Raw genomic sequence first — 21,294 nt, forward strand, 5'->3', positions numbered from 1 at the left:
ATTACACCAATGACAGTATAATGATACTACGAATGTTCGTCAAAACTGGACGACAATTCTGAGTCGCTTTGTTGGATACATCTCTCATGAGTATGTCGCATGGATGAAAGATCAGTATAACTACCAGTTTCTTTTGCTCTTTACACCCATGGTGGATGCAGATTATCCACCTGAGTTGCATTTGCAACCTTAGGGTGTGATCGATGAGGTTAGTATTCGAATCTCAAGTATTTTTCCAAGAATACTAAATTAAGGTCTAATATATATATTATATTAATGTGTGCAGGTTTATATCCCGATAAACTTCGATAATATGCATTAGATAGCAGGGGTGTTAGATTTGAATGAGTGGAATATTACAATATACAACTCCTTACAGAGTTTTACTGTTGACCCGGAGCTATTTAGATGAAAGATGTTGGGATATACGTCGATGATACCACATTTGCTAGCTACGACATCATTTTGGTCTCATACAGGTCAGAGTCCACGCGACTAGGGATGGCAATGGGGAGGGGATATCAATCCCCCTCCCCAGCCCGTCCCCATAGGGGATATCAATCCCCCTCCCCAGCCTGTCCCCGTTATAGGGATAACAAAGAATCTCTGTCCCCTCCCCGTGAAGGAAAATCCCCTCCCCATCCCCGTGGAGAAAAATCCCCTCCCCATACCCATAAATATAAATTTTAATTCCTTCTTGTATTTCAATAAATAAAATAAATCATATTTTCCCAAAATATTCATTGTTATTTTAGTTTAAATACAAAATATTAAGGTTATTGTTTTTAGTAAATATGTATATGATTTAGGGTAATTTTGTAGGAACATTAAATTTAACACTTTTCATTCACTTCAATTGATTTTATCAAGTTTATAATTTGTTTTTTTTTTTAACCCTGGTGGATTAGTTGACTAAGTTTTAAAGTTGAAATAGAATTAATTTGGTGCATTTGGATTTTATGATAATGAGACTCTTGGGGTTTTTTTAATATATTAGATGAATAGTTGAGAAATTAGTAAAAGTTGATAATTGATAGTTCAAAAATTAGTAAAATTAAAGTTACAGTTTTAATAAATCATAATATAAAAGTTTCTAGAATTTAATAGTTCAAAAATTATTATATTAATATATTAGATTTACGGGGTGGGGTGGGGTGGGGTGGGGTAAGGTGGGGCAGGGTGGGGACATATGTATCCCCGTTCCCAATTACAGGGATTTTTTTCATCCTCATCCACGCCCCTTTTCCCATTTTTATTGGGGAATCCCTTCCCCGTTAGGGTCGGGGAGGGTTGGAGCCTCTAAAGTTGGGCCCAAATTGTCATCCCTACACGCGACGATCCATTTGTATTACATAGGGTGGTGGATATATCGTAGTAGACGCCCCTATCAGGTGACTGTGGTGTGTTCATGTTACGATACATCAAGTGCTTGACATTTTGTCAATCATTATCTTTTGAGGGGGAGGACTCGGTACGCCTACGCACACGTTTAGACACACAATTATTTTTCTAGGATATTGATTGACGATTATATTATATTTCATTTGTATATGTATAAATGGTTATTTATTCATATATATATGTATATCCATATATTGATTCATTTATACGCGTTTCTCTTTTATATAATTATCATAAGCGATAAGTATAATGAATAAAAAACGAATGAAAAAGATAACATATTACAATCAACAACTGTTTATTTTACAATCACAAACATTATAGTTTTGGGGGAAAGTACAATGACAACCTGCATGTTAAAATTAACAAGCATAATTACAAGTGCATTTATCTTCTATTCTTCTTTTTTTTTTCTGAACTTGATGGTACCGAACTAGGTATTGAATAGGACTCCTGTAATTTGTCTCGTATATCCAAGTATATGACATCAACTACAAATAAGTTGTTTAACAATCTCTCATTACAAAAGATGTATGTTTTTATTTGCTAGACGACCCGCACGATGACGATGCATGAATGGGGGAGGGGGGGTGTGGATAACGCTTGCCTCCTTTGGATGGATCCACTTTGATTGATCTCCTAATGGATTGACCACCTCCGTGTAGATTGTACGATAAAAAGCAGTGTTGTAGTATGGATGCACACATTGAATGCAGATGGTGAGCTTCATATATCTGGCTACAACAATAACATGCATGTAGGAAATCTATGATAGTTAAAATTTTCTACAAGTACATGTCCGCTTTGTCAAATCGACTAGGGCATCATATTGGCCACTACCAAGAACCTGGTATCGTTCAAATGTTATAAGAGACACCTCTAAGTTTAAAAACTTTCGCACATGCTTGGCAATCTTTTCTTCAACCGAAGGTGTTACTAGGCTGGTATAAGTATCTGCAAATGGAATTAATATAAATAGAAAATGTGAGTAATCAAGTATAAGTTTACTTACACACATTTATAACATATTATAATATTGAATATGAACTTACTTGCATGATTTCTTCTTTCATAAAACCATCGTTGTAATATACTTCTAATGAACTCGATTAGTATTGTAATAGGTAAGCCCCGAGCGTGTCTCACAAGAGCATTAAACGACTCAACAATATTGGTAGTCATTACATTGTACCTATGTCAAGATTTGTTTATGGAAAACTACTTGTACCTTCGATATCTTTATTAACATATGTCTTCTCTTCAACCTTCGATTCCTCAATTGGAATATCATATACAATCTTTATGTCAAATTCACTCCACTCTGAAAATTTTTCTTTGTAGCCATTAAGAAATTCTTCCGCACAATACAATGTATCAACATCAACATCATTTATATACGCAAAATCTTCCTCTAAAAATTCTTGTTTTGGATTGATCCCAATATTTTGAATCTCTTTTATACCAATTGTTTGATTTTTTGGATAATTACTCGACTCACCACCTTGTAAATCCTTATTTGTTTGTTGAGTCTCATAATCATCATCATTAACCGTAGTTATAACAAAAACTTGAACACATTCTTTGAAGAGGTTAGATAGACCGTTAAGAACTTCAACATCTTCATCATTCGAAATTTCTACGAGAATGCCATTGTCAAGATGCTTTGGTTTCATGCTTAATTGAATGTTAAATATCCTTCGATTTATATTACACTTGTCGCTCACTGTTTAGATTAATTCTTCGAATGATGTGTGTTCTGAAATTTTAATCAATTTCCTATTACCTCCAACATATTTTATAACATTGTCACCATTTTCTATCCATTTTTCTCCGTATCTAATTAAAACATATCCAACCATTTAGATTAATCCTACAATAAAATATATAATTAACATAAATAATATAATTGAAAATACTATTTACATATTTCTATTGCATAATTATATCTATTCCATAATTCAATTATATATTGTGACTATTTAAATATTTTGATTAATGTTCTACTAATTTGTGGAAATATCACTTTAGCTTTATATTGTATAATATCATGTTTTCCCAAATATTATCTAACATATCTCTAACACCCTTCATTGTAAAATATCATTTTACCCTCTAATATTATCTATTCAAAACTATCCTCTAACACCTTTTATTATCAAATATCATTTTATCATATACTACTATAATATTTACAATATAACCCATGTAATTTTTATTATTTTACTTATTACACACAATTATAATTTATTATATAAAATATCACATATAATTGCATTATTAATAAAATAATAACGATTGAAGTAATAGCAGGGATAAATACTTTGAAATGACAAACTTTTTTCTTCTTGCCCAAAATCCTGAACACGAACTTCTTTTCTCTTTTCAGAAATCTCTCTCAGATATGTTAAAAATGAAAGAAGATATGTGGTTTATATAGAAATAAAAGAATGATAGTTTTGGTATTATTTTGAGGCATTTTTGTTTAAATGCCTTAAATTAAGGGTATTTTTGTTTAAACCCCAACATTAGGGGTAAATTTGTTTATTACCCCTAAAAAAATAATTTAATTAAGAAGGGTAGTTTTAGTATTTAAGGGGATATTTGAGACATTTTCGTTTAAATATTTTAATATAAGGTATTTTTGTTTAAACCCTAAAATTTGGGATAAATTTTTTATTGCCCCAAAAAAAGGGGTAATTATTTTAATTTCCCAATTTTTTTCTTAACAAGATAAAATTATAAATAATAGTTCGAATAAATTTGAAGTACGATGGAAAGACTGTTCCATTAATGGAACACTCATTTTGAGTTCAATATATGGTTGTTTTGTCAAAAAATGATCCTATTTTCCCATCATTTGACATTCTGTGTAATCCTTCTGAAACACCTATGATAAACTCTATAATTACTGAATTGCTTGTTCCTAGCTTGGAATGCCAGTTCGAGAATTCGTGCATCAAATCCCACTTGTCCCTGTTCAATGCTAGAGTCTGTGTAAAACATTGATACATTCATCATATATACATATATAAGCACGACATACTTTTTTCTGCAGTGAATGTGGTTGAAAAGGACGTTATGATTAATCTGTAAAATTTGAGATTGAATTGAAGAAAATGGAAAACATGTTTTTCTCACTTGCCCTTTATATTTATATAATTCGGAAAGATGAGGAAATTTCTGTCCATGGGTTTTGAAAGAGTACAGTTTATTTATATCTATTTTGCTTTATCCACCCACGTCCGTGTAAAAAGTTATGAAAGTTTTATACACCCACTTTGATTAAATATTATTTTATCTTTACATCTTCTGTGTCTTTGTCCCATCATCTCATGTGTTCAACTTCAACATTAGACGAGTTCCAACTCATTTAAATATATGAGTTTGAGATGATTCTAATTAAATCTCAAATAAAATTATTTCAAGCCAAGTTTAAATTTTTAATTCATTTATCTTAAATTGATTCTTTTGTGTTTGAATCAATCTTGAGCTGAGCTTTAATCCAATCATCTGTAACTGTATGTAAACGCTGACTTAGCAGTTAATATCACCCAAGTCTGTCACTAGCAACAAAAAGAGAGAAAATATTCATTAGTATGCTTGAGCTTGTCCACAATCCAAACGAAATTTCATCCTTCCAGTTCAGTCTTCTGCAGAATTTCTATACTTCAATTTTTATAATTTTGTTTTTATTTTTCACAAAAGACATCATGTCTACAATTGGGGTGGCAGCTTTTACAGTAACCTTTGAGATGTTATACTTCAATTCTTCTTCTTGTTTCTAGTAGCGGCAGTAACTGGCAATAATTGGAGGCGGTTTGCACAGGCTTGAAGAATTCTGGAATGGCGGCAGCTTGGTGGAATAATCCAGAGTGGCGGTTGGCAAGTGAAAAATCTGGATTCTTGGAGACAGATTGTAGGAGGTGCATTTAATTAACAGTAACAGCAAACATCGATTGACTTGGAGGGTGGGTGGTGGTGGCAAAGTTGCTCAGTTAGCAAACTTTTTGGGATTTGAAGCTGTAAAAAATTTGTTTAATTGTTCTTTATGTGTGCTTGTCCGATAAACTGGGCCGCTTCCTCTGTATTTCCTTGAGAAAAGGAAAAAAAATTAGGGCGGCATTGTTATGAATTGAAGCAACCAAGCTTGAAGCGAATTTTACTTGTAAAATTTGTTAATAGTCTCATGATATGAAACCCCTTTCCCATGGAAAGAGCAAATCTGACGAGTGCAGGCTGAGCCTTTCTGTATCCATTCCATGGAAAAGAACATACTGCTCCTTTTCTGTGTCAGTTAGCTGGCATTAACTTTAATGTTTCTGTAGACGTGAAGTACAATAGAATCTTCCTGGAAAATCATACACACATATTTTTGAATACAGAATCGAACATAATTGGGTGATAAAGTAATCTCTAATACATCTTTTATATATCAATTGTATATACATAATATGACTATTTCTCTATTGGCATATAAAGCTGGATTCCAATTCCAGGTTGGATCAAATGAGAGCTAAAGATTATAAACAAAGTCAATGTGAGTTAATTCAAACATCAGAATTCAATCGACTTGTATTGAATTCCAAATTATATTATTTTTTAAACCGGATCCAACCACCTCTTATGGCGTTAGTGCCAACTTACTAGTTAATAATCCTCCAAACAACAAGAAGAGCGTTGACCTTTATTGCAAACCGAGCCCAAATTTCTTCCTTTTAATTCAATCTTGCAGATTTTCAGTACTTCTAAGTTTCGTTAGCTTCTTCCTTTTCATTTTTTGTCTCCACGAAAATACATCATGTCTATAATCGGGGAGGCGGTTCTTTCAGTCATCATTGAGAAGCTGATAGAAAAGTTGGTTTCAGATGTGCTTGTTCGATTTGGATGCCACGAACAAGTCCTTAGGGATCTCAAAAAGTGGGAAAAGTTATTGATGAAGATTCGTGCAGTGCTTGACGATGCAGACGAGAAGCAGATGACGAACCGGTTAGTAAAAATCTGGGTTGGTGAACTTCAAAAATTGGCTTATGATTTGGAAGACTTACTGGATGAGTTTGCCACTGAAGGTTTGCGGAGGAAGTTGCTGCTCGAACCTCAAAGTCAAGCCACAACAAGTAAGGTACGACAACTAGTTTATCCTTGCTTCATCGGCTTGAATTCAAAACCTTTGAAGTTCAATTCCAAGATGATGGCTCGAATAAAGGAGATTAATACTAGATTGCAAGATATTGCAACAGAGAAAGACCAACTGGGTCTGTTAGAAAATTCAGGAGGAAGGTTTAACAAAGCCAAAAAAAAACTGCCCACAACCTCTTTGGTGAATGAGGCCAAAGTTTATGGTAGAGAAGAAGATAAGGAGGCAATACTTGAAACATTGCTAAGAGATGATTTTACAGGTGATGGAGTTCCTGTTATTTCTATAGTAGGGATGGGAGGGATAGGCAAGACTACTCTTGCTCAGCTCATTTACAGTGATGTCAAAGTGGAGAATCATTTTGATGTCAAAGCATGGGTTCATGTATCTGACGACTTTAATATTATTAAGATGACAAAATCAATTCTAAGGTCTGTTGCTCCTGGGAGTAGTGATGATAATGACCTAAACCTGCTTCAAATTGAATTGAAGCAGCAATTGTTGAAAAGGAAGTTTTTGCTTGTCTTGGATGACGTTTGGAATGAAAACTATTGTGTCTGGACTGCCCTATGTTCTCATTTTGAAGTTGGCAGCCTAGGAAGTAAGATTCTTGTTACAACGCGCAATCAAAGTGTTTCATCAATTGTGAGCACTCTTCCGGCTTTCACGCTGAGAGAGTTGTCATATGAAGAAAGTTTGTATGTATTTTCTCAACACTCGTTGGGGACAAGAGATTTAGCATGCATCAACACTTGAAGGAAGTTGGTGAGAATATAGTGAAAAAATGCAAGGGCTTGCCTTTGGCAGTAAAAACACTTGGTGGCCTTTTACGAGGTAAATATGATCTCATCGATTGGGAATATGTCCTAAACAGTAAAATATGGGATTTACCAGAAGGCGCATGCAATGTTATTCCAGCTCTTAGAATCAGTTATCATTATCTTCCATCTCATTTGAAGCGTTGTTTTGCTTATTGTTCCATATTTCCAAAGGGTTATGAATTTCAAGAAAAGGAGATAACTTTATTATGGATGGCTGAGGGTTTTTTGCAACATGAAACAAGGGAGATGCAATTAGAAGATGTATGTCGCAAGGCTTTTACTGGGCTTTGGTCCAGGTCCTTTTTTCAGCAATCAAGCATGGACAACTCACTCTTTTTTATGCATGACCTCATTAATGATCTTGCTCAATGGGCAGCCGGAGAAATATGCTTGAGGTTGGAAAATACTGGAGAGGGTAACAAGCTAGAGGGAATATCAGAAAATCTTCGCCATTTTTCTTGCACAGGTAGCTCAGTCTATGACTATAAAAATTTTGAGGCCTTATATAACTCCATACATTTGCGAACTTTCTTGCCATTGGAACCTTCTAGGCTGACAGCCTTGAATAGTTCCCTGGGTTGTAATGTTCATTATATAGTGTCAAAATTATTGCGTTTAAGGGTCTTATCTTTGCGGAATCATTGCATCTCGGAGCTACCAAATGAAATCGGAAACTTGAAACACTTACGGTACCTTGACCTTTCTTTTACTTGTATTGAAAGTTTGCCGGACTCAGTTAACACTCTACAATTTACAGACCCTTAATTTAGTATACTGCAACCAGCTAAAGAAATTGTGTACAGACATAGGGAACCTAATCAACCTGCGTCATCTTATTAATTCTGAGGTCAGTTCATTGGAGCATATGCCTAAGAGGATTGGTAAATTAACCAGTCTCCGGACACTTCCTATTTTTGTTGTGGGCACAGGCATCGGCTATGGCTTAGGAGAGTTGAAGTCCTTGATGCATCTTCAGAATACGCTTTGCATTTCAAACTTGGAGAATGTAAATAATGTTGATGATGCCAAAGAGGCAAACTTAATTGGCAAGAGGAACCTTAATGAGCTATTGCTGAATTGGACTAGCAGTATCGATGATTCACGGAAGGCAGAAATGGTGACACAACTGCTAAACAAGTTACAACCTCATCAAAATCTGAAAGAGCTTACTGTAAATGGCTATGGTGGCATAAAATTTCCTACTTGGTTAGGCAATTCCTCACTCTCAAATCTGGTGCTTCTAAGATTTGAGAATTGTTCCAAGTGTACTTCCTTGCCAGCAGTCGGCCAACTACTTTCGCTCAAGGATCTTTTTATTAGTGGAATGAATGCAGTTAAGAATATAGGACCAGAATTTTATGGAAGCGGTTGCTCATTGCCGTTTCCATCACTAAAGACTCTTAATTTCCAGTATATGGATGAATGGGAATACTGGACTGCAAATGGAACTGATCAAGAAATGGAAGGATTTCCTCAACTGCAGCATCTTTCTATTATAAGTTGTTCAAAACTGCGAGGAAAATTGCCTGCACATCTTCCTGCATTGGAAAGGCTTGTCATTCAAAAATGTGATAAAATTTTGCTGTCAATTTCAGGTCTTCCAAGGCTCCAAAAATTAGAAATTGATGGATGCAAAGAGGTGGCATGGAAAAGTAGAATTGACCTCATCTATCTGAAATCTGTGATTCTTTCTTATATAGAGCACCTGTTTTTAGTAGATCAGTTTACACAACAGATGCCAAACTTAGAAGAAATGAAGATTGTTAAATGTGAAGAGTTGATATCTTTCTGTCAGAGGGGTATCAGATTGAAGCAAGATGTTGGCTACCTTCGTGTATTGGTGATTGATAGCTGTGCCAATATTACTTCCATGGAGGCAGCTGAGGGAGACGAGCTACGGAACCTATGGATTCCCAGTGGACTTCGGTGTCTGCGGTTGAATGATTGTAAACGCTTAGTGGAGCTACCTCGAGCATTGTCGAACCTCAGTTTTCTCAGAGAGATATCTGTCACGAACTGCCCAAAACTTGTTTCCTTTCCAGATGATGGTCTTCCTTCCCATCTGAGATTCATTTCAATCAGGAAATGTGAAGCATTGGAATCATTGCCTCAGTCATGGAATTGCAGCAGTAATATATATCTTGATAGTATGTTTATTGAAGAATGTGCTGCTTTGACATACATTTTTAGAGTCCAGCTACCCTCAAATTTGAAGCGACTGGTCATACGGTCTTGCAACAATTTAAGAACTCTGGTGCAGGAGGAAGAAATGCCAGTACCGAACACCTCTCTTCTTGAGGATCTTGTTATTTCTCATTGCCCAAATCTTGTTTCCTTGAAATCAAGTGGCAATCTACCTAAGTTTCTTAAATTCCTTAGTATCAATGAATGTTCAAAGCTGGAATCAATAGCAGAAGGGTTGCCTGACAACACCTCTTTTGAATGTATAGAAAAGATCTGTGTACGGGGTTGTCCAACTCTTGTTTCCCTCGTAGGAAATTTGGCTTCCCGAGAGCTTACAGAACTTGTCCTAAATGACTGTGAGAAACTGGAGGCCCTGCCCAATGGCATGCATCATCTTATCTCTCTTCAGGAATTGGATTTAAGATCCTGCCCAGGTATAGTAACCTTCCCTGAAGGGGGCTTTCCCACCAAAATTACATCCCTTCAGATTAATAGCCTTAACATCTGTAAGGCATTGCTCGAGTGGGGATTGCACAGATTCACCTCCCTTCGACGACTCAATATTACTGGAGGATGTGAGGATGTAGTGTCATTTCCACAAGAGGAGACAGGAATGTTACTTCCTACCTCTCTAAACCAACTCTCTATTGCCCATTTTCCAAATCTGAAAAGTCTATCACCCTTTCTTCTAAGCTTGACTTCCTTGGGACAACTATATCTACGTAATTGTCCTAATCTCAAATACTTTCCAGAGAACGGCCTGCCTTCTTCACTTTCCCAACTATATATATATAGATGTCCATTTCTGAAGAAAAGGTGCGCAAAGGATAAAGGAAAATATTGGCCCATCATAGCTGGAATACCAAAAGTTGTCTTATGAAGAGTGAATGCAATTTCATCAACCTGAACTCAATGTAAGTTAATATGCAACTAAAATTTGTATCCGCTGGAACCTCTATTGATTCTTATTCATTTTTCTGTTCTGGAATTAAAAAATTAGGTTTTGGTTCTGCCCAAGCTCAGATTGATTTTGAGGTCATTATCAAATCAGTGTATAAATGTAAGTTCCATTCTTTTTGGCTATCTCAATATCTATCTATTTCAGGATTAGCTTCCACTGAAAATTCCAGAACACAGTTGTATGATGCAACTATTTCCATCTTTATCAGGCCTACAAAACTCAAGCTAAAAACTTTCTGGTTGATCAAGATGGAGCTACAACAGACTGTTTCTTCAATTTTCCAAGTATGCTTCAGTTTGTCTGTACATTAAACAATTGTCCAGATTTTACATGTGAAGCCAACTTGTAGAATATATTTGAATCTGATTCTCCATTTTTTTTCCAGACCAGGAAAAGAAGGGTGTGGCAAATGGACTCTAGATTATAGAGCAGCTGTTTCATATGAAAGTCCCTAGCTTGCTACTGCTAACAGCAAAGCACCATTTAGTTTTTCAGTTTGGCCTTATCTTTGCTTTGGAATAACTGGAGAGAAAAATAATTTATTTGAAAGATTATGGTTTGAATTTATTTATGAGTTATTCTTTATTGTTGAGACTATTTGAAGAAAATTCCGCTGTGACTTCTCTTGACAAGTTCTTTCTGAAGCTAGAAATTAGTGACAAATATGTCATAAACATCTCAGTAATAACAAAGAGATGCAAAATTCTCTTTTGTAGGATGGCTTTTCTCTGTTTCAGCAGAGGATCTCTCCTAAAACAGAGGTGCAAAAGGATAGTCAGTCGATACAGAATACCCAGGCTTTAGCACCTGGTGAAATCGATTTGACTTGGGGATGCTGGAAAATTTTCTGAAGAACATATAAATGTTGGCAGTGGCTGGCTTTAATCATAATTATATATGTACTTGGACTTTAAAATTCTTCAAATATTGGGAAATGCCAACAGTTGTGTAAGATTCCTAATAAAATCTCACATTGAAAAATATATGAGAGACATTAGGTATATATAAATATCTCACCTCACATAAAAGTAATAAGTTAACATTAGTTAACTAGTTTGTAAGCTATTAAATTGTCACAATTTTAAAAATAAAATAATGATAAACTGTATATTCAAAACAGAGAAATCTTAACAGTAGACCAATTGACATTGGGTAGGAGAAATGTTTGTGCAAGTCACAAGACTCAGCTAATGTTTTCCAAATAATGCCTTTATCCTACATTGGTAGCTCCTCAAATATTATAGAGAAGCTTGGGACCTCCGCAGACATCAAACAATTGAGAACATTTTTACCACCAGATGTGGAATTGAGTGATATGTTGGCACAGCTTTCCTCCTCTTTCTCTGTTGAAGTTTTTTACCATATGCAACCAAAATCTCAGCGTTTAGGAGATGGCAATGAACATTTCTCAAATAAAATCTTAAGTTCATCTGAACCAGTAAGTAACCTTTTTGCCTTCACAATCCACCATTAATAGAAATTAGCATGAAATACATAGAAGCATGTAAAGAAAATGGATTTCCTGTAGCAGTTCGCTGATGATGGTAACATTTGGAATTCAAGACATTTCTTTGTTTATATGTAAAGTTCACAGTGATGAATTTATAGCCATGGCTTTAACTATACAGAATCAACAAATGGTAAATTCAACCAACACAATACCGATCCATCATCAATTCTAACCAAGCAAGATTATCCTCCATGTACTATTCCCTTATCTTTTGGATTCCAACCCACCGCGCATAATCGACCCACCTGTTCATAAATCATATGTAAAGTTCAAGCACTGTACCAGGGAAGGTTGAGCAAATTGATATGATAGGCCTCAGCATATAGTTTGATATATCTTACATTAATGATCCCAAAAATGTGTTGCCAGTTCGAACAACAAAACATATTGCACTGAGTATAAGCTTATGTTGGTGTAACAATGGCTCTAGAATCCGCTGTTCGATAACACCAGCCAGTACTTGATACCTGTTAAACAAAGAATGGCCATCCTTATGTTAGAGCTAGCTTTCATCTTTAGAAGGATGATTAGGGTAGAGAATCACCCCTGTTAAAGTTCATTTGCAGACATAAGAGTATTCTTTTTGAGTATTGGAATTTTAGGAACCCAGCCACTCTCACTCATACATAACAAGAAATTGAAGAAACTGAGGATAAAACGACAATTCGAGGAGCAGAGGCCTCCTGATTCTGGGCACCGGAAACCTTCCAAATCAGCCCTAAGGCTGCCCACAAACAAAGGTTTCCCAAAAACCCTGATTTTCTTCCATCCCTTTTTACAACCCTAACTACCCTAGATCCTAACATAGCACGTTTTACTAGCATAACTATATAACTGAATTGGTATACATTTTGATGAAAATCATTTTGTCATCCCAAAAATATATCCAAAAACCACTGCTAGCCATCTGCTATCAGAGGTATACAGGAGAAATCTTACCCAGTTCCTTACTGACATTACACCTTAAGACTTGTAATAATTGAACCCATTGCTCCAAAATATTTTCCATAAATCTAGTTACCATCTATGCAAACTTATAACCCATAAAAAAAAAAGGCCTTCTTAGATGAGAAATCAAGACACCGTGCAACAAGTATCTAGAGCAGAGAGTTTTGTGCTGAAATAACATTTATGTGGCTAAAGTTATGTCCCAAACTTAATTTGTTAAAGACAATTCAGGATAATCATTCTGGCTTATCTCAAAATTTGAGAAATAACGAAGAAATAAAAATTACGTAACCTCATAGTGAAAATTATATTATACGCTGATAATCATTACCTTAGGTTGCTAGAAACTGCCATGTAAACACCATAGGCAACACTAGTTGAAAGTACAGGCACATCCTCTGCTTCATCAGCAAAAGACTTATCAAAGGCCTTTCTCACATTGATCAAAGCATTTGTTATACCTGTACCAATCTGTAAAATGATGCTATTGGTCAAATGCCACCCAATTGGAATTAGAATAATCAATTTTCTATTAAGCAAGATTTAGAGAGGTTAAACTCGATACCAACAACTTATGCTACCTTTCCCAAAATGAACACGAAAGGCTAGTAGGATGTTGAAACAAAGATTAAAATAGACAACATCCACCCTTATATCATTAATTTGTTGATTTGAATTGACATAATGAACATAAGAATCAATGTAGAAAGAATGTTATGCTATCATACTTGTAACACCACTAGGCAAATCCCACGTCAACAAAATGTAAGAGAGATGTTAGGTTTATATGAGAATCTCACATCGCTTAAAAATGATAAAAGAAAATTGTTTAAATAGCTTGTGAGCTCTCACAACTTTCAAAACGTGTTTTAAGATGTAAAGTTTAAAAGGCTATGTATCCAAAACGGACAATATCTTGACATTGGCAATACTAATGATAGAAACAAAAGAACTAACATATAGAGGACAACTAGACACTAAAATTTTCCAAGTTCAATTTGCATAATTAGTTAAATACTGTAAGAAATACCCAAAATATGAATTAAGTGATCTCCCGGAAAACACAATGGTTATATGATGGAACATTTCTTCTTGATGGGCAATAGGAATGCACAAAGGTTTAGCTGCAGTAGAAAAGCATCCAAAGATTGAATACCAAAAACTACGAAAGGCTAAAAATAAAACATTCGGGTAACATTTTGTAGTTGACCTACCAGAGATGCACCAGTTCCAACCGCAAATAATTTAGCCCCATTACGCTGCACACCAGTGAAGATATTATGAGGTCTCAATTTCTATGGAAAAGATGCTAGATATATTTTTCCAGGAATCTGACATACCATTATTGCACCTATTCTCTGTAAAAATGAATATGATGTTCCGGCCAATGCCACCTGCACAAAGGATTTCAAAAGTTCATAATGAATAATATTTTGTAACCAGTTCAGAGATTATTTATGGCAATAATTTTTTCCCATACTATTTGAGAACCTGGAATGCATTATCAGGACAGTTGTGCAAGAACTTAGCTATAGGCCCAGCACTGACTGCAAGAGGAGCCCGAAGAGCAACAGTAGGAGCTGGAAGCCAGACAAGCATAAAATCTGCTATTATAGCCATTACCTAGGATGGATTATTTAGTAGTTAGGAAATTGATGATACTATAAAATGTCGAGTTTAACAAAACTGAAAAAAAAAAAAAAAAGGCATGTTCAATAATAAATATGGAAACACAAGCATTTGACATTTAACATGTAGTTATAAGTGAAAATTTCCAACAAAACATTCTTGGTTTTACCAGCACTAAATATAGTTCATTTTTGTTTGTTCATATGATGCGTTTGGCAATGTGGAAGATCCCTGTAACTAAGCAACTAAGATATGAAACCAGCTACAACCACACTTGGCTTGGTGTGAAATTGTGTGTATATGAGCAACTAAACTCCATCCCTGTTGTAAATTGTCTATCATAGCACAAAGTGGTTAGTTTGCAAAGTCATGCACTCAGTAGTTCAATCAATGTTGATAGCCTTAATTTTCGGTCAACATAGATCGAGTGCTGAAGATAAGCCTGTCTGGCATGGTGATAATTATGGATAAGTAGATAGGATGTGTCCATGTCAAAGGCTTTGTATTAAATTAACAAAAATCAAGCAGATACAAGGAACTCAGTTTCATACAATTGACACTCAGTAAGGACCATAGCAATATTAAGAAAGCGGTAGCCAAGTTTAGGCTATCATATTCTATTCTTAATTTGAATACTCCTCCATCCTAAACTTTTGCATGATTGAGTTGCAGGTTAGAATATAAACACATTCAGTTTATAAGCCTTTTCATTAGAAAATGGCACTTTCTGAACCACAAAAGAGAACTTAAATATAGCATTGGAGATTTAATCTTGAAGACAACCATACCACATCAGCAAAAACAAAATCCAGCTCCTTGGTAAAATTTTCTCTACGCCTCTCCAGCTCTGCAGCAGTCTGAAATGCAAGCAAGACAGGAAAAACAAATTAAATCTCTGTAATTCACTCTAAATTCAAACATTAAAAGTACTAATTTTTCCATAGAGCTTCTAAAAGTTGACAAATAAAGATGAAACATCAAAACGACAAATAATTTATATACTGATGATATATATAAAATAATAATAAAACAATGTGCACACCTTTGTGCACAAATAATGACTTGTTACCATGTGATTGGGTGTTGTTTTATTATTGTGAATTTAATGAAATTCTATATAAAAATTCCATGGACGATCAGGCTCTAGGTAGGCTACTTGTTAATTCAGAGATAGCTAGAATATTAAATTACAGAAAACAAGCTTCATAATAAAATCAAATAAAAACCCAAATTCGAAGAAGGGCTGGATGCGATCCAAGCCTCTTTGAGCTTGGATTGCGACTTGGATCGAATGTTCCAAGTTTGAGCAGGGTAACCCAAGCTCTAGGAAAGTTGCCAGAAGATTCATCTTCTCTAGCAAGTTTTATTCTTCTCTAACGATTCTTCATCTTTAGCAAACTCATTGCCAATAAATGAGCCGAGCTCAATTTTGAGTTGGCCATTCTGGATTCAAGCTGAGCTCAAGTTGCTCTTTTCGGGCTTGGCTCAACTCAAATCCACTCCTATTAAGCATCAAAATGCTCCTCAATTTCCAACCAAAAGGTTATAAAAAAGAAGTCTTAGATTTGCAGAAACGCTGTTAGTTTGAACAAGAAAATTAATCATAAACCATAAAAGCAGCATCAGGAATAACAGCAAAAGTGAAGCTTTAAAATAAAACAAACCTTGGTGAAGATGCCAACACCACACTCTATTGCAACCTTGGTCAGAAATAAATCATCAGCCAGCAACCGTTCTTTAAACCCACCAAACTGAAGCAACCACCGAAACACTGGTGCTTTCTCCAGCTCAAAATACCTTCTCACAATAGCTGCCGGTACTCTCCCTGCCTCAACAGCCGCCGCCAAGTCCTTCGGCAAGCTTTCCAACGTCCTTCCTGCCTAAACCCAACAACAATCCCCACACAACGTGCCCACATTACGTACTTACTCAGCAACGAATGTAACAGTAAAATAAAGAAAAGTGAAAAAAAAGCCCAACTTATTTAATAATATCATGTAAGTTTGTATATACCTCAGCGAGAGCGAGAATTGCGTCGGTCCTGTTGTGGAACCGAGCGTCATCATTGGAGTCACCTCCTCCTCCACCACTGCCACCACCTCCACCGAGGTTACCGTTTCCACCGCCGCCGCTTCCGGAAGAGAAAATGGGAGTTGGATGGGATTTGTTTCGGGTAGATAAGGTCCATCTGAGAGAGAACTTGGTGAAGTTGGGACTGGTGATGGTGTTGGCAGTGGTAACAGGGCGGCGGGTAATGATTGCAAAGCTCTGATGACGTGGATTGTGATGATGGGGGTGGTTCGATGACTGAAGCGAGGAGGCGCGTGTAGAGAGAGCAGAGAAAGAAGCAGTTGCCATATTGTTGAAGCAAAGTCAATCCAGTCAAGCGATTCAGAGACACTACTTCAAACTCTCAACACATTGTTTGTAATATTGATTTAGAACAGTAACACGAAAGAGGTTAAATGTAAGGTTCCATGGCCCTTAACGAAGTCAACTGGTGGATAGAAAAGAAGGGACGCAGATGAAAAGTGGCGGGAGAGGGCGCGTGAGGATGAATATAGAGAGTGAGTGAATAGAGAGCAAAGGGTGACTTACACGTGTCTGACATGAGAAGGTAATGGAACAAGATCTGAATCTGATTATTATTATTAATTCATTAGAAGGTTCTTACATCTCATTCCATGAATCCGAGGAAGAATATGGTTGGGTTCCAATTCAACTCAAATTTGGATCTACCAGTTTAAGATTGGGTTTGGTTTGGTTTGGTTTGATTGAATCCCTGATTTAAAAATAATAATAATAATAAGAATCATTGGATTGGAGAATAAAATAATTCAAGAAAGAATCTTAAAAAAAAGTTTGTCCATGAGATCAAGAAAGAAAAGTATGCCAGTTTAATGAACCAATTTTGATTGAATACTGGGTCCGAAAAGTTTCAATTCAAATCCACATGTACATGTACGGCTACAAATGGAATAGAATCATGGGCCGATAAAAACCATATGATTTTAACATTCACTTGCATTCTCGATGGGCCTTGCATAATAAGAATAAGAAGCCCATCATTTTGTTTTGTTAAATAAATAAATAAATAAAACATGTATTTTAATTTTCTAAATAGTAAATACCATAAGGCTTGAATATATTTATTGCTCTTTTATGATAGCGGGGTGAGAATTAGATTTAATTAGAATCGTGTTTAAATAAAACTTAATTTGGAATCGATTTAAATTTAGAATAATTCTCTTATCAAAAAGAAATTTAGAAAAATTCAATTCGGTTCTAAAACATTTAAATTCTAAATTTGATCAGAATTAATTCCAACCAAGTAAAATATTCATATCGGTTCGAAATAGCGTACTATATGAGTGGTCGAGGAATCCCCAATAGTTACTGTACCCTAGTAGACACTGTCTTATCTTCTTCTGGATAGTGGCTATAGATAGCCAGAGCCAAATAAAAATTGCAGCTCTCACTTCAAAACTCAGCACGGACCCATCAACTCAACAATGACTACATGTAGCAGCACATCATACTCCCTCATGTTCACGTACGCCGCCTCTTCGGTACACCCCCAAGACTTGACGCCCTCGCTTTCTCTCCTTTCTTTCAAGCCCAAGACCACTTCTTTATCCTGTTACAGCAAGCCTCTGGTGTTGAGCTGTAGAGGGGAGAGGAAGGCGAGCCAATGGATTGATTTTGGTGCGTTGAAAGAAATTAAAAATGGGGCTTTTAATGGCCACATGGTTGTTGTGGCCGCTGTAGCTGCCGAGGCTGAGGTGGCCACCGATGACTTGGAGGGGACTGAAGGAGGTGGTGCTGATGTGGCTACTGCTACTGCTACTACAACTCCAACGAAGCCTAAGAAGGGCAAGGCTGTGTTGCCTCTCAAGAGAGACAGGGTATGTGTTTGGTGTTTCGTATTTGATTTTAGTTGGATTCAGTGGTTTGATTGGTGGGTCTTGATCTGTTGTACATTTGGTTTCAGGAATGTAGAGTCTGATTATTCTTCTTGTTTTATTTTTAAATTCGGGAATAGTTGATGGATTTCTAGTAGACATGTGATGTGTTCAGAGTGTTGTTTTAGCTTTATAATGTGGCTATAGGAAGCACTCACTATGGCTTAATTTATGTAAATTGTGGGTTTAGGAAGATCCACTATGACTTCATTTGGGTGAATCGTGGGTTTCTTGAGTGGTTTTTTTTAGCTATGTATTGTGATTGGTTTCAATTTATATGATTATCCTATGAGATTTATTTTTATAAGACATGGAATTGCATCGCTGATTCCAATAGCCATTATCATCTCCTTGCGCAAGCCCCAGTCTTGCGTACTTCTTGTTGTTGTAGGGATTTTCGTATCAATGGTTTTGTTTAATGGTAATCTGAATAATGAATTGTTTGGCCTAGAGGTTTTGTTTGTTTAATTTCTTGTAGAAAAAGAAAAAAAACTTTTTACTTTGCTTAATTATATTAATATGTGTTACAGTTAAATGGATTTGTCAGGTATGTTTCCTTAACATCAATGGGCTCTTCCAAGTGTCAGACAAGGTCTAAAAGGTTCTTGGAAATTCAAAAATTGAGAGAAATAAAAAAAGAGTATGACTTGAAGACAGCAATATCTTTAATCAAGCAAATGTCAAGTACTAAGTTTACAGAAACAGCCGAAGCCCACTTTCGCCTCAATATCGACCCCAAATATAATGATCAACAGCTGAGAGCAACAGTAAGTTTTCAGTCTTTTTAGCAATATGTTAGAACCATTTGTTTATGGTACAACTGCATTTGATGTTAAATTGTTCTCATCCCTTTTTGTTCACAGGTGAATTTGCCAAAGGGAACTGGACAAACTGTTAAAGTGGCTGTTCTTACTCAAGGTATTTGAGGATGTTACACATTTCTGAATTGTTTATTTATGCTATCTCTATGTTCAAATTGAAATGCTTTTCCTTGATATCTCTTGCCTTTTATATAGTTTTTTCCCATCTGTACTTTTTGATGTGTTGATGCGGTGTTATCAGAGATATTTCTTTTGAAAATGAATAATTATCAATTCTCTTATATGCACATGTGCGCCTATTATAGCCCTTTTTTTTTTTCATTGTGTTCAAGCCTATTTTCTTTACAGGTGAAAAGGTCGACGAGGCAAAAAATGCTGGAGCAGACTTGGTTGGTGGTGAAGACTTGATTGAACAAATAAAAGGAGGATTCATGGAGTTTGACAAGTTAATTGCTTCTCCCGATATGATGGTTAAGGTGATGCTCATGTTTTTCTTATGGCAATAAGTTCATGAAATTCCAATGGTTGATAAGGTAGCTTTGCATTTTTTCTGAAATGCTAGAAATCCTCCGAATAAGAACTTTAATTGCTAGAGGGATGTGGTTTCATGGTCCATGAAAATTGCTGGACTGGTTATTTGTAGGGGGGCTTTGGATCATTTTATTGATCATCACATCAGAGATTTCTAGTGCTTGGAATTGACTGACTGAAGCTTCTTGTATCGTGTTTTGAGGGGAATCCATTCACTCTTTTGCTGAATCTTATCAGACCATAATACTGACTGATAGTAATGTGCTTGCATGCAATGAAAAATGATTTATTTTTTCTTATTGTCATTTTAATGCTGCTGCTTTGGATTTTCTTTTATAGTCTTTGCTCACATGCATCAGGTTGCCAGCCTAGGAAAGATTCTTGGACCGCGGGGACTCATGCCAAATCCAAAAGCTGGTACTGTTTCAGCTAATATACCTCAGGTAAGATGTAAATACGTGTTTGCAATTCTTCCTTTTCGAATGATAATAGAGATATTTTTCTTAGATGACAAGTATAAGTTTGGTACCTGAATCAATTTGGTTCACTGTGTAAATCTGTCCAGGCTATAGAAGAATTCAAGAAAGGGAAAGTTGAATATAGAGCAGATAAAACTGGGATAGTTCACATACCTTTTGGAAAACTCGATTTTTCAGAAGAAGACCTCCTTATTAACTTCCTGGCTGCCGTTGTATGTTCTCTTTCTTTTCTTCTCCAATTTTAATTAGTGTGTAAAGTACGTCTTACTCAACTTGAAAGTATACTTGGTTTTATGTCTCAGAAATCAATTGAAACAAACAAGCCGAAAGGCGCAAAGGGAGTATACTGGAAAAGTGCCCATATTTGTTCATCAATGGGACCTTCCATTCGGTTAAACATAAAGGAGATGCTTGATTACAAGCCTCCGTCAAATGCTTGAAGGATGAAACTGACAATTGTATATGATGTGTTCAACTGTTTGATCAGTGTCTACGGTATCACTGCCAGTGCTCATGATGATTGGTAAAATGATAGGAGTACACAGTGTAGTGAGGAGGCCCTGATTGTTACATTTTGAATGAAATATTGGCAAAACACATGCATACGGCATTGTTTTTCTCTATACTGACATTTCTAAGATGGCATATGATTGTTATTATCATTTCATATCTGCAATTTATAGATGAGAAATTTGATTGTTATTCCAGTTCTGGTATAGTAATTTTCTATGTATAAGTAACAGAATGCCCTGGTTTTGATATATTGAAATTACTGGTCCAGAGTCATGTTTAAATAACCTGGAATTATGATAACATAGCCTATCATAATTCTATTTAATTGAATGTTATTCTAATATTATTTTGAAGAATTCCCCTGTTCTACTGTCAGACGAGCTGTTTGGAAAAATTGGCC

The 21,294-nt window shown here is 35.7% G+C and overlaps 3 protein-coding genes and 1 pseudogene across 4 annotated transcripts; 3 read left to right on the forward strand and 1 right to left on the reverse strand.

Annotated features, from left to right (window-relative positions):
* Positions 1–5,993: 5,993 nt before the first annotated feature.
* LOC123213496 lies at positions 5,994–8,212 on the forward strand (annotated as a pseudogene).
* Positions 8,130–11,074, forward strand: LOC123213495 (putative disease resistance protein At3g14460). The gene is made up of 4 exons (XM_044632936.1): positions 8,130–10,454; positions 10,541–10,600; positions 10,710–10,785; positions 10,887–11,074. Exon 1 carries the CDS (start codon positions 8,222–8,224, stop codon positions 10,418–10,420), a length of 2,199 nt encoding a protein of 732 aa, XP_044488871.1. The 5' UTR covers positions 8,130–8,221; the 3' UTR covers positions 10,421–10,454; positions 10,541–10,600; positions 10,710–10,785; positions 10,887–11,074.
* A 932-nt stretch (positions 11,075–12,006) lies between these two features.
* LOC123215104 (protein RETICULATA-RELATED 4, chloroplastic-like) lies at positions 12,007–17,220 on the reverse strand. Its single transcript, XM_044635163.1, has 9 exons — positions 16,602–17,220; positions 16,253–16,468; positions 15,377–15,445; positions 14,451–14,582; positions 14,300–14,353; positions 14,174–14,218; positions 13,291–13,430; positions 12,353–12,478; positions 12,007–12,256 (listed from the first exon to the last, which is right to left on the reverse strand). Exons 1-9 carry the CDS (start codon positions 16,944–16,946, stop codon positions 12,208–12,210), a joined length of 1,176 nt encoding a protein of 391 aa, XP_044491098.1. The 5' UTR covers positions 16,947–17,220; the 3' UTR covers positions 12,007–12,207.
* A 737-nt stretch (positions 17,221–17,957) lies between these two features.
* On the forward strand, positions 17,958–21,004 carry LOC123213588 (50S ribosomal protein L1, chloroplastic-like). 2 transcript variants are annotated; one of them, XM_044633061.1, is made up of 7 exons: positions 17,958–18,493; positions 19,081–19,317; positions 19,414–19,468; positions 19,720–19,847; positions 20,262–20,345; positions 20,468–20,593; positions 20,684–21,004. In XM_044633061.1, the coding sequence occupies exons 1-7, from the start codon at positions 18,101–18,103 to the stop codon at positions 20,819–20,821; spliced, it is 1,161 nt and encodes a 386-aa protein (XP_044488996.1). In that variant the 5' UTR covers positions 17,958–18,100; the 3' UTR covers positions 20,822–21,004. The 2 variants fall into 2 exon arrangements, with proteins under 2 accessions (XP_044488996.1, XP_044488997.1); XM_044633062.1 differs by having other exon boundaries at positions 19,138–19,317.
* Positions 21,005–21,294: the final 290 nt, after the last annotated feature.

Source organism: Mangifera indica, chromosome 4, assembly GCF_011075055.1.
Source record: "Mangifera indica cultivar Alphonso chromosome 4, CATAS_Mindica_2.1, whole genome shotgun sequence".
Classification (NCBI taxonomy): Eukaryota; Viridiplantae; Streptophyta; class Magnoliopsida; order Sapindales; family Anacardiaceae; genus Mangifera; species Mangifera indica.

What these genes read in the sequence shown, in the direction of transcription:
- LOC123213495 (XM_044632936.1), top strand. Translation starts at nt 8,222, where the DNA reads ATGCCTAAGAGGATTGGTAAATTAACCAGTCTCCGGACACTTCCTATT.
- LOC123215104 (XM_044635163.1), bottom strand. Translation starts at nt 16,946, where the DNA reads ATGGCAACTGCTTCTTTCTCTGCTCTCTCTACACGCGCCTCCTCGCTT. An exon ending in AGAGAATAGGTGCAATAATG is followed by an intron (nt 14,219 to 14,299) that starts GTATGTCAGATT and finishes ACTGGTGTGCAG; the next exon opens with CGTAATGGGGCTAAATTATT. An exon ending in ACATTTTTGGGATCATTAAT is followed by an intron (nt 12,257 to 12,352) that starts GTAAGATATATC and finishes ATTTATGAACAG; the next exon opens with GTGGGTCGATTATGCGCGGT.
- LOC123213588 (XM_044633061.1), top strand. Translation starts at nt 18,101, where the DNA reads ATGACTACATGTAGCAGCACATCATACTCCCTCATGTTCACGTACGCC. An exon ending in AGTGGCTGTTCTTACTCAAG is followed by an intron (nt 19,469 to 19,719) that starts GTATTTGAGGAT and finishes TTTTCTTTACAG; the next exon opens with GTGAAAAGGTCGACGAGGCA. An exon ending in TTTCAGCTAATATACCTCAG is followed by an intron (nt 20,346 to 20,467) that starts GTAAGATGTAAA and finishes AAATCTGTCCAG; the next exon opens with GCTATAGAAGAATTCAAGAA.